The sequence below is a fragment of the Emiliania huxleyi genome (genome assembly GCF_000372725.1).
Source record: "Emiliania huxleyi CCMP1516 unplaced genomic scaffold EMIHUscaffold_312, whole genome shotgun sequence".
NCBI lineage: Eukaryota > Haptophyta > Isochrysidales > Noelaerhabdaceae > Emiliania > Emiliania huxleyi.
This window is the reverse complement of record NW_005199666.1, coordinates 32637-44847: the sequence shown is the minus strand read 5'-3', so window position 1 is coordinate 44847 and position 12211 is coordinate 32637. Positions and strand designations below refer to the sequence as shown.

Below are 12211 nucleotides of genomic sequence, written 5' to 3'. Positions count from 1 at the left end.
GGCGGCGCGGGCGGCGTCGTCGTGCATCATGACCAGCTGCGCGCGCACCTTGGCTCAGTGAGGAATGGAGTGAGGAGGCAGTTCAGCGCCGCCGTTGCACGAACACCAGCCGCGCGCGCGCCTGGTCCAGCGTCCTCCGCAGCGGCGAGAGAGGGTACTGCCCGCGCAGCGCCGCGGCGCCGTCGCCGCGTGACGTGTCGGCGCCGGCGACGACGTCGCGCACCTTGCTCCAGCGCGACGGCGTCGACGTGGCCGACGCCGGCGTGGCGAGCCCGCCCCGCCGCTTGCTGCTTGACTTTGGCGTCGGTGGAGCGGAGGGCAGCTCGTCGGGCGGCGTCACCGGAGGGGGGCGCAAGTCCGCGATCGCGGCCGTCGCGCCGAGCGGGGGCGACGGCGACGGGGCGGCGGCGGCGCCGCCACCCGCCGCGGCGGCGGCGGCGGCCGCGCGTCGGGTCTGCGCGCTGCGCGGCCCGTCGGGGCCCAGGTATGTTGCGTGGTGGGAGGAGTAGGCGCGAGTGATGGCGTAGGCGACGCCGTGGAAGAGGAAGCACCTGCGGAGGTCGCATGTGCGCCCGACGTGGGCTTGCGTGCGCGCCATCCGCCTCCAGGCGACGCGCGCGGGGAAGGTTGGAGGTGCGGGGAGAGGTGGGGAGGTGTGGGGAGGTGTGGGGAGATGTGGGGAGATGTGGGGAGATGCGGGGAGGTGTGGGGAGATGCGGGGAGATGTGGGGGGATGCGGCGAGGTGTGGGGAGGTGTGGGGAGGTGTGGGGAGGTGTGGGGAGATGTGGGGAGATGTGGGGAGATGCGGGGAGATGTGGGGAGGTGTGGGGAGATGTGGGGGGATGCGGCGAGATGTGGGGAGGTGTGGGGAGATGCGGGGAGATGTGGGCGAGATGCATCGCAGAGCAGGCGTTCGCTCCGTGCTCGCGCGCGAAGAAGCGCTTGTCCGCGATGATGGTCGGGACGAAGACCGCCTCGTTGATGAAGAGCGCGTTGACGACGAGGAAGAGGAAGCCTACCGCGCCCACCCACGCGGCTGAGCCCGCACACCGGATTCGACACCTCTGGAGGTAGGGGAGGAAGAGGAGGCCGCGGTGCGCAAAGTCAACGTTGGTGCGCGCCACCAGCGCCTAACGCCGTGCACGCGCACACCTCAGGGCGGGGGGGGCGGGGAAGGCAGCCGCGTGGCGGCGGAGTGGTACACAGCGGAGTGCGCCTCCTCTCGAGCGCTAGTTGGACGGACAAGAGCACGCGCTCCGCTTCCAAAGCCGCGTGTCCGCCTCTAGGGACCGGCTGCTCCGGTGGTGTGCCGGTGTGTGTGCTAGTCTGCGCCAGTCCGCGCCCTCGTCGTGCCCCGTGGGCTGTGAGAGAGGCGCGTGTGTTTGAGGCATTCGAGGGGCCACGGCGCCTGGCCGCACTCCGCCACGTCGTCGGCCACGGTGTATCCGCCGTCGGCGCTGTCTGCCATGTCCAAGTGGCAGACGCACCCCTGCACCCCGTCGCCGCTACCGAGGCTGGCCGAGCAGCCCATGTCGTCGCGGTAGACGGAGGCGGGCTGCGCGTCGAGCGGCGGCTGCGCGACGAGGGGAGGGAAGGGGAGGGACCCTTCTCCACACACACACACACACACACACAGAGAGAGTGAGGTGGGGCGAGGGCCAGGCGACCCTCGCGTCTCCACACCGGGACACTTCCTAGACACTTCCTAGACCTCGCGGCTCCACACCGGGACACGGGCGGGAGCCGGCGCGGCATCTCAGAGCGCAAGGCCCAACGCACGCTGGGTGAGCGGGCCTGCGCGACGAGGAGGTACGTGGAGGCGTTGAGGGCGAGCACGAAGCCGTTGAGGACCTGAGGAGAGCGGGGTGCCGCGTCGTGAGCCAGCCTCCTCCAGGAATGGCGCGAGGGACGAGGCTGCACTGAAGCCCACCCAAGTGAACTTGTACCCGAAGTCGCGCAGGTCCAGCGTCCACTGCCTCCGCACGAGCACACCGACCTGGTGCAGCAGCGGGTTTGGGTAGCCGCCGCCGCCGCCGCCGCCGCAGCAGCCGCCGCGCCCCTCCTCCTCCTGCGGCGCCTTGAGCGACTGGGCCGCCAGGTCCGCCAGCGCGGGATGGCGGCCGATCTCGACCGAGTCGATCTCCGCCTCGATCTCGCGCCTACCGCACGGCCCACGGGACTGAACCCACGCTGGGTTCGGCACGGCGGAGGTATGGGACGCGTCGCATCTCGCGCCGGAGGTCCGACTCTGCGAAGCGCGCCACCAAGTCGACCGCCTCGCCGCCGTCCTCGTCCGCGTCCGCCTCCTTGGTGTGCGTGAGGTCGACGACCACATCGGCGGGGTTCACCTGCCGGGGGGGGGACGCGTCTCGGACACGCCGTGCAGACGTGTCCCGACGCAATGTCTCGACGGCCCACGGCGGCGCGAGCTCACCGACGGCGGGCACGGCACGCCGCAGCCGCGAAGAAAGTCGGGCACCTGCGAGTCCACTGGCACCCTCCCCGCCAGAGCCGTCGCCTCCAAGCGTGGGTTCAGTCCCGTGGGTGGTGCGGTAGACAGTGCGGGGCACCTGCGCCACCGGCCCGCAGTACATCGTCTCGCCCGCCTTGACCAGCAGCAGCTGGTGGAAGAGCCGGAACGTCTCGGCGCGCGGCTGGTGGATGGTGCAGGCGAGGGTGCGGCCGCGGTCCGCGAAGCGGCGGAGCGCCGCGACCACCTAGCAGCGTGAAGACACTCGCATCCGCATGGCAGGGCGCGCCGCCGGCGTGCCTTGCGAGCAGCAGCGGCCGCGCACCGAGATCTCGCCGGGCGAGGAGCGAGGTGGTCGGGTGCGCGGGCCACGTAATCGGCGACGGGCGCGGATCCGGCCCACCTCAGGCGCGCAAGCACAGCGGCGACGGAGGAGTGCAAGCGGCACTTCGAGAGCCGCGGCAGCAGGCAGACGGCGCCGACGAGCGGTCCGGCGCCCTGCCGTGACGGGAGGGTACACATATGGAGGGGCTCGCTGACCGCGGCCGCGGCGAGAGGGCTGAGAGATGGCGGAAGCGGTGCCGGCGAGCAGTGGGGCTCTCAGCGCCCGTCCGGCCGGTAAGAAGAAAAACTCTTACGCATCGCTGCCGGGGTGAGTTTTCTTTCTTTCTTTTGGGGGCATTAAAGCCCTTTTTTCTTTGTTCCCACCCTCTTGGATTCGCCAGGCTTCCAGGGTACGACGGCTCTGAAAGGCGGCGCCGGCGGGCGTTCGCGCCAAAATAGATGCAAACCAACCGCGGTTGGTTTGCATCTTCTAAAAAGAAATTCATTCGGCTGATGAGGCCAGGGGGGGGGGGTGAAGCGGGAAATAAAAGCACGGGGGGAAGGGGGGGGGTGAAGGGGGGGGGGGGGTTGAAAAAGTGAAAACCAGGGGAAGGACCGAAAGGGTGATGGCGCCTCCGTTTGAGCGTGCCCTGTACGCCCAGAATTGGACGGGGGGACCTATGCGCGCATGGACTTTCCTTTTCCTTTTTTCGAAAAAGAAATTGCCCAGAAAAAGAAACACACCGACCCAGCAGGACCCGGGGAAGTACTCACCGTGACGAAATCTCGGAAAACAAGATCTGGGAGAGAGAGAGAGAGAGAGAGAGAGAGAGAGAGAGAGAGAGAGAGAGAGAGATTTTTCTAGAGATTTTTTTGGGATCCGGTGCACACCGAGCGGAACGAATTTCTTTTTCGTGGGTGTCCGCCAGAGGGTGGGTTCGGACACGCGCACACACACGTTGTTTTGTTTTGCACACGCCGCCGTTGCAAGGCGAGCCGCCCAACCAACGAAGGTCCAAGCCCTCTTTCGACCGACCCTCCCCCCCCCCCCCTTCTCCTCCTACCCCCCCACACCACCACCACGCACCACCACCATCCCCCTACCCCCCCCCCACCCCCGCTCGAAAACAGCCCTTTCTTTTAAACGAAATCCAAAAACCTGCTGCAAGGTCCACGCGACGGCGCCTCTCTAGCGTCGGAGGACCGAGGCAACACAAATCCAGAGAAACGGGGTGCTGCTTCCGATGCGGATTGGAGAGCCCGGTCCCGCAAACGCTGGACGGGCCAGCGGCTGGCACGCGCCGGCAACCCCGGCGGCGCGGCGGCCTCATCGCGCTCGTCGTCTGCGGCCACCGCTCGGCGTCGCTGCGTGCGTCGGCGATCGCGCTTGGCTGTGAGGTGGGACGGCGGCATGGTGCGCGCGGGCGTGGGGGTGGTGCGGGGTGTGCGTGCCAGCAAGCCTAGTTTCACCTCCACTCACCAGTCAGGCGCGCCGACGTGCTGCCCGAGCGCGTTTGGGGGCCCAGCAGCTCCTCGCGAGGCGCCTCTTTGGAAGGTGCCACACCCCTATCCTAGCCGCGCGCGAGTTGAGCTCCGATTTGCGCTCGTATTCGCACACGCCCGACGCTATTAGCTGAGGATCGACCATCCTCCGCTAGCAGGGCTTCGTCGGGCGCGTCTTCGTCGAGCGGTGGTGCATCTCGCCCTCCTGGCAGCCCGCCCGCGGCCCACACCGACGCCCTCACGTGCTCACCCTGGTCGTAGGTGCGTTCTTTTTGCGTGGCCCCCGTCGGCACGGGGCGCTGCGCGATGGCTGGGCTTGTCGCCGGGCGAGCTAGCCCCTCAGCCGGCCGCGGAGCGGAGGTGCGAAATCGAGGCGGCGCGGCCCGGCGCGCAGCCTGTCCGGCCGGCGCGCGCATGGTTCCGTAGACCGTCTAGTGCCTCACTGGGACTCCCGACTCCAGCGATACGGTGTACGTGGCCGGTGTGGTACTGGGACTGGGCAGCCTTGGGGTCGGCGGAGACCGCCGTCTAGCGGTCGCACTAGTCGGATATCGTTTGACCTGTTTGTTCAACGGTTGGTTGACCGTGGTTTATGACCCTCAGAATTATATTCATGGGGTTTGGGTCTCTGATCGATAGCGCCTGTAACTTGCCACAAGCATGCTTTACAAATAAAGTCCAGCGGAGCGGGACTCGCAGAACCGCCGTCCGCGCGCGCGCTGTGAACAGAGTGCCATGGTCGAACGTTTTGATTGACGACCGTCGAACACGTGACGGTCCAGTAACCGAACCGCACGGCGCCGCGCCTGACCAGCCCGTTGGGGCTCGGGGCCGGGCTCGCACACAGCCGCTGTGAGCGGCGTTTTATTTGGACCAGCTGTCGAGACACTGTCGAGCGTTGAGATGCTGAGAATGTGCCCGCGGTGCGCGGAGCTCCACCTGAGTCGGGAAAATCGGAAAGTCGTGAGGGACGTCTCGTGTGAAATGTGTGCGTGTGCTCTGTGCTCGAGGCACGCCTGGAGGCTAAGCGCTCTCACTGTCGGTTCGTGCGTAAGTAAAAGTGGGGCGTATAGCAGAAGTGTGGAAGTCCATGCACGCACCCGGGTTGACCCAGACCGGCCGTTCACACGGTGAGCCGCGCGTGTGCACTCCTCTGCATGCTCCTGCTGCCAGCGCGGCACGCAGCGCCGCCAAAGCGGCTTGACGGCAAAAAGAAAAGTCACGCCTCGAGGGGGGAAGAGAGACGCCGTTCACACCTTGTGCTGCGATTAGGTCTCGATGCGCCGTCTCGTCAGATGCTATTCATTCATGGCGTGCGCGTGTGTGCTGCACTACACGCCCGGCGCTGTGCAGCGCCTTTGGGCCTGCGTTGGGGCGGCAAGAAGGTGCGCTCACCAAAGAGAATGACGTAAATGGCCGTACGCTTGTTCACGGATCACGCTCGGATCAAGGTTCTGTCCGTGCTCCGCATGTGCTCTGACCTCTGTTAATGTTAAAGTTTTAACGCCGCGTCATACGTTGTAGGGGCTAAGGGTCGTCGTCGGAGACCGCGTATACAACTTAGAACCGCGAAATTTGAGACGTGTAGCATGCAGGTTGCAGTCTGCATAGAGAGCATCTGCACCATACAGACCCTCTCTGCACACACTGTGGGTGGGATTCTGTATTCCGCACCTGCATTGTGCATTCCGTACGACTCTTTTTTTGGCCTCTCCGACCTATATTGGGCGAGCTTTTGCGTTCTGCACCTGCATCTTGCATCGTACTCTGTTCGCTCTCTCCTGGCTGTGGGTGAGTTTTTGCATTCTGCATCCTGCATCCTGCATCCTGCACGTCTCTCACCCTGTAGCTTTGGGCCCGCTTCTGCATTCTGCATCCTGCATCTGCATCCTGCATCTGCATCCTGCATCGGGTGCAAGTCCAGCTTTGGCCGATTCTGCATTCTGCATTCTGCATCTGCATCCTGCATCGGGTGCCAAAAGTACAACACACATACAAGTCCGTTCCGGACATCAGGATTTAATCTGCGCTCCTTTTTCGCATGGACAAGTCTGCGGCTATGATAGTTCGCCAGAGCTCACACGCTGTTCCCTAGGCCCTGCCGGGGGCTGCTATGTGCGACCGCCGGGCCGCGTCGCGCCGTTGGCGCTCCTCAGGAGGTGATAGCGCGGAATGCAGATGAATCGGCCCCAAAGCTGTGACTGCACCCGATGCAGGATGCAGATGCAGAATGCAGAATGCAGAGTCGGGCCCAAAGCCACAGATGCCTTGCACCCGATGCAGAATGCAGGATGCGGATGCAAGAGCTGTCAGCGCTGCACCCGACGGACAAGCTCTTTGGGTCTCTGATTTTGCATCCTGCATTCTGCATCCTGCATCCTGCACCATGCAGAAGAATCAATTTTGGGTCCGATTCTGCATCCTGCATCCTGCATTCTGCATGCTGCACATACAGACACTAAACATTTTGGGCTGGGTTCATCTTCATTCTGCATTCTGCATCTGCATTCTGCATATTATTCAGAGAAATACGGAATGTAGAATTTTACGGAATGTAGAACCAGCCCGTCTATTGCAGACGCTAATCCATGCAGTCCAGACTGCAACCTGCATGCTACAAGAGTGCGACATTTCAGTGCAATCCCTGGTGCAAAGGAGCGTCGAGCGTCGTGCGTGCCAGTGGGGCTGTCTGCTCTCTCGCCGGGGAGCTCTGGCACACCGCTCACCCCACGCGCCCACGCCGCGCAACGACACGGGGTCCGTCGACGGGAGTGTGTAAAGGCTGACCTAAAGATCCGAGAGCGGCCGCGGACTTTTGGAGGACTCACCCAGATAAGTTTAAACGCACACAGCCGCTCCAGGAACTGCAGCTAGTTGAGACATGCAATCACGGCGGCGCCTGGCGGCGGCGTGAGTCCGCGCGGTGCGTGCGAGAGAAGGAGCGTGGTCCCGCGCGCATGCTGCGGCGAGGCGAGGTCTGAGAGAGAGGAAGGCGGAGGGATGCTGGGCCGGGACTGGAGCGTCGGGCTGAGCGAGGTGGCGCCGCTCTCGCGTGGAGAGCTGTCCCGGTGAGGTACTGATGAGAGGGTTTGGGGGTTGGGCGGGAAAGGGGGGGGGGGGGGGGTCGTACTGGCGGCTGCGCTCGGCGCGGCAGCTCACCCCGGCGCGCGGCCCCACGTGCTCTGACCGAGGTGTGGCGGCGGCGAGAGCGGCGCGGCGGCGCGGGCGGCGTCGTCGTGCATCATGACCAGCTGCGCGCGCACCTTGGCTCAGTGAGGAATGGAGTGAGGAGGCAGTTCAGCGCCGCCGTTGCACGAACACCAGCCGCGCGCGCGCCTGGTCCAGCGTCCTCCGCAGCGGCGAGAGAGGGTACTGCCCGCGCAGCGCCGCGGCGCCGTCGCCGCGTGACGTGTCGGCGCCGGCGACGACGTCGCGCACCTTGCTCCAGCGCGACGGCGTCGACGTGGCCGACGCCGGCGTGGCGAGCCCGCCCCGCCGCTTGCTGCTTGACTTTGGCGTCGGTGGAGCGGAGGGCAGCTCGTCGGGCGGCGTCACCGGAGGGGGGCGCAAGTCCGCGATCGCGGCCGTCGCGCCGAGCGGTGGCGACGGCGACGGGGCGGCGGCGGCGCCGCCACCCGCCGCGGCGGCGGCGGCGGCCGCGCGTCGGGTCTGCGCGCTGCGCGGCCCGTCGGGGCCCAGGTAGGTTGCGTGGTGGGAGGAGTAGGCGCGAGTGATGGCGTAGGCGACGCCGTGGAAGAGGAAGCACCTGCGGAGCGCGCATGTGCGCCCGACGTGGGCTTGCGTGCGCGCCATCCGCCTCCAGGCGACGCGCGCGGGGAAGGTTGGAGGTGCGGGGAGAGGTGCGGAGGGGTGGGGAGAGAGGAGGGAGAGGTGGGGAGAGGAGGTGGGGAGGTGTGGGGAGGTGTGGGGAGGGGTGGGGAGGGGTGGGGAGAGGAGGTGGGGAGGAGTGGGGAGGGGTGGGGAGGGGTGGGGAGGGGTGGGGAGAGGTGGGGGGAGGTGGGGGGAGGGGTGGGGAGGGGTGGGGAGGGGTGAGGAGGGGTGGGGAGGGGTGGGGGGAGGGGTGGGGAGAGGTGGGGAGGGGGAGAGGCACCACGCGTAGAGGACGAAGCAGAAGGCGAAGACGAGCCGGTCCTCGACGTTCTCGCCGGCGCCCGTCATGACGGTGCCGAGCTGCTGCGAGTTGATGATTGCGTAGTAGCCGTACGTGAAGACGGACGACCAGGCGAGCCACAGCAGGTAGGGCGGGATGGCGGCGATCGGGAGGAAGAAGCCGCAGACGTTCTGGTAGAGGAGCACCGCGCAGCCGAAGGCGGTGGTGGCGGCGCCGAGCCCGGGCATGAGCGTGGTGATGAGCATGGCGACCTATGTAGGCACGGGGTGTGCGAGGGGGGAGGATGGTAGGGAGCCGGAGGAGGGGGGGGGGGGGGGGAGGGGGGGGGGGGCAAGGTGCGGCCAGCCTCCCGACCGGGGAGATATGGGGAGATATGGGGAGATATGGCGAGGTGCGGCCAGCCTCCCGACCGGGGAGATATGGCGAGATATGGCGAGATATGGGGAGATATGGCGAGGTGCGGCCAGCCTCCCGACCGGCGAGATATGGCGAGATATGGGGAGATATGGGGAGATATGGCGAGGTGCGGCCAGCCTCCCGACCGGCGAGCCGGCGCGGTGAACTGGCTCGGGCAATCTCGGGGGAGAGCTCGGGCAATCTCGGGGAGAGCTCGGGCAATCTCGGCGAGATCTCGACCGCGGAGCCGGCGATCTCGGGCAATCTCGGGGGGATCTCGACCGCGGAGCCGGCGAAGCCCATCCCGAGCTCGGGCAATCTCGGGGCGATCTCGGGCAATCTCGGGGAGATCTCGACCGCGGAGCCGGCGAAGCCCATCCCAATCTCGGGGAGATCTCGGGCAATCTCGGCGAAATCTCGACCGCGGAGCCGGCGAAGCCCATCCCGCCGGTGGCGAAGGCGGCGGCGAGGTAGGCCGTGGCGTCGAGGCGGAGCTGGCCGAGGAAGTAGAAGCAGGGCGTGTAGAAGAGCGCCTTGAGCGCCGCGGTGAGCCCGAGCTTGACCAGCCAGGCGAGGTGCCTGAGTGAGGAGGAAGGAGTGGTGACTCAGAGTGGGCTGCGCCGGTCCGCCGCGTGGCGAGCAAGGCGGCGTGCCAGGCGAGGACAGAGTAGGCGCGCGCTCCTGCGAGGGGAGAGGTGGGGAGGTGTGGCGAGATGTTGGGGGATGCGGGGAGATGTGGGGAGGTGTGGGGAGATGTGGGGAGGTGTGGCGAGATGTTGGGAGGTGTGGGGAGATGTGGGGAGGTGTGGGGGGATGTGTCGAGATGTGGCGAGATATGGGGAGGTGTGGGGAGATGTGGGGAGGTGTGGCGAGATGTGGCGAGATGTAGGGAGATGTGGGGAGATGTGGCGAGATGTGGGGAGGTGTGGGGGGATGCGGGGAGATGTGGGGAGATGTGGGGGGATGCGGGGAGATGTGGGGAGGTGTGGGGAGATGTGGGGAGGTGTGGGGAGATGCGGGGAGATGTGGCGAGATGCATCGCAGAGCAGGCGTTCGCTCCGTGCTCGCGCGCGAAGAAGCGCTTGTCCGCGATGATGGTCGGGACGAAGACCGCCTCGTTGATGAAGAGCGCGTTGACGACGAGGAAGAGGAAGCCTACCGCGCCACCCACGCCGCTGAGCCCGCACACCGGATTCGACACCTCTGGAGGTAGGGGAGGAAGAGGAGGCCGCGGTGCGCAAAGTCAACGTTGGTGCGCGCCACCAGCGCCTAACGCCGTGCACGCGCACACCTCAAGGCGGGGGGGGCGGGGAAGGCAGCCGCGTGGCGGCGGAGTGGTACACAGCCGAGTGCGCCTCCTCTCGAGCGCTAGTTGGACGGACAAGAGCACGCGCTCCGCTTCCAAAGCCGCGTGTCCGCCTCTAGGGACCGGTGGTGTGCCGGTGTGCGTGCTAGTCTGCGCCAGTCCGCGCCCTCGTCGTGCCCCGTGGGCTGTGAGAGAGGCGCGTGTGTTTGAAGCATTCGAGGGGCCACGGCGCCTGGCCGCACTCCGCCACGTCGTCGGCCACGGTGTATCCGCCGTCGGCGCTGTCTGCCATGTCCAAGTGGCAGACGCACCCCTGCACCCCGTCGCCGCTACCGAGGCTCGCCGAGCAGCCCATGTCGTCGCGGTAGACGGAGGCGGGCTGCGCGTCGAGCGGCGGCTGCGCGACGAGGGGAGGGAAGGGGAGGGACACTTCTCCACACACACACACACAGAGTGTGGTGGGGCGAGGGCCAGGCGACCCTCGCGTCTCCACACCGGGACACTTCCTAGACACTTCCTAGACACTTCCTAGACCTCGCGGCTCCACACCGGGACACGGGCGGGAGCCGGCGCGGCATCTCAGAGCGCAAGGCCCAGTGCACGCTGGGTGAGCGGGCCTGCGCGACGAGGAGGTACGTGGAGGCGTTCAGGGCGAGCACGAAGCCGTTGAGGACCTGAGAGGAGCGGGGTGCCGCGTCGTGAGCCAGCCTCCTCCAGGAATGGCGCGAGGGACGAGGCTGCACTGAAGCCCACCCAAGTGAACTTGTACCCGAAGTCGCGCAAGTCCAGCGTCCACTGCCTCCGCACGAGCACACCGACCTGGTGCAGCAGCGGGTTTGGGTAGCCGCCGCCGCCGCCGCCGCCGCAGCAGCCGCCGCGCCCCTCCTCCTCCTGCGGCGCCTTGAGCGACTGGGCCGCCAGGTCCGCCAGCGCGGGATGGCGGCCGATCTCGACCGAGTCGATCTCCGCCTCGATCTCGCGCCTACCGCACGGCCCACGGGACTGAACCCACGCTGGGTTCGGCACGGCGGAGGTATGGGACGCGTCGCATCTCGCGCCGGAGGTCCGACTCTGCGAAGCGCGCCACCAAGTCGACCGCCTCGCCGCCGTCCTCGTCCGCGTCCGCCTCCTTGGTGTGCGTGAGGTCGACGACCACATCGGCGGGGTTCACCTGCCGGGGGGACAACGCGTCTCGGACACGCCGTGCAGACGTGTCCCGACGCAATGTCTCGACGGCCCACGGCGGCGCGAGCTCACCGACGGCGGGCACTGCACGCCGCAGCCGCGAAGAAAGTCGGGCACCTGCGAGTCCACTGGCACCGTCCCCGCCAGGGCCGTCGCCTCCAAGCGTGGGTTCAGTCCCGTGGGTGGTGCGGTAGACAGTGCGGGGCACCTGCGCCACCGGCCCGCAGTACATCGTCTCGCCCGCCTTGACCAGCAGCAGCTGGTGGAAGAGCCGGAACGTCTCGGCGCGCGGCTGGTGGATGGTGCAGGCGAGGGTGCGGCCGCGGTCCGCGAAGCGGCGGAGCGCCGCGACCACCTAGCAGTGCGAAGGCACTCGCATCCGCATGGCAGGGCGCGCCGCCGGCGTGCCTTGCGAGCAGCAGCGGCCGCGCACCGAGATCTCGCCGGGCGAGGAGCGAGGTGGTCGGGTGCGCGGGCCACGTAATCGGCGACGGGCGCGGATCCGGCCCACCTCAGGCGTGCAAGCACAGCGGCGACGGAGGAGTGCAAGCGGCACTTCGAGAGCCGCGGCAGCAGGCAGACGGCGCCGACGAGCGGTCCGGCGCCCTGCCGTGACGGGAGGGTACACATATGGAGGGGCTCGCTGACCGCGGCCGCGGCATCGCGGCGAGAGGGCTGAGAGATGGCGGAAGCGGTGCCGGCGAGCCAGTAGTGGGGCTCAGCGCCCGTCCGGCCGGTAAGAAGAAAAACTGGTGCACTAGCATCGGTAAGAAGAAAAACGCTTGCCGCCATCGCTCCCGGGGTGAGTTTTCTTTCTTTCTTTTGGGGGCATTAAAGCCCTTTTTTCTTGGTTCCCACCATCTTGGCGTGCAAGCCCCACCCGGGTGGCGGGTG

The 12211-nt window shown here is 67.1% G+C and overlaps 2 protein-coding genes across 2 annotated transcripts; both read right to left on the bottom strand.

Moving 5' to 3' along the window:
• Positions 1–82: 82 nt before the first annotated feature.
• EMIHUDRAFT_469691 (hypothetical protein) lies at positions 83–3078 on the bottom strand (the record flags this gene model as incomplete). Its single annotated transcript, XM_005774394.1, has 8 exons — positions 2797–3078; positions 2436–2718; positions 2237–2349; positions 1932–2160; positions 1781–1852; positions 1410–1574; positions 973–1131; positions 83–454 (listed from the first exon to the last, which is right to left on the bottom strand). The coding sequence occupies exons 1-8, from the start codon at positions 2991–2993 to the stop codon at positions 83–85; spliced, it is 1590 nt and encodes a 529-aa protein (XP_005774451.1). The 5' UTR covers positions 2994–3078.
• A 4517-nt stretch (positions 3079–7595) lies between these two features.
• On the bottom strand, positions 7596–11947 carry EMIHUDRAFT_116881 (hypothetical protein; the record flags this gene model as incomplete). The annotated part of the gene is made up of 11 exons (XM_005774393.1): positions 7596–8064; positions 8410–8681; positions 9249–9405; positions 10028–10095; positions 10383–10529; positions 10735–10806; positions 10886–11114; positions 11203–11303; positions 11390–11473; positions 11526–11672; positions 11798–11947. The coding sequence occupies 11 exons, from the start codon at positions 11945–11947 to the stop codon at positions 7596–7598; spliced, it is 1896 nt and encodes a 631-aa protein (XP_005774450.1).
• Positions 11948–12211: the final 264 nt, after the last annotated feature.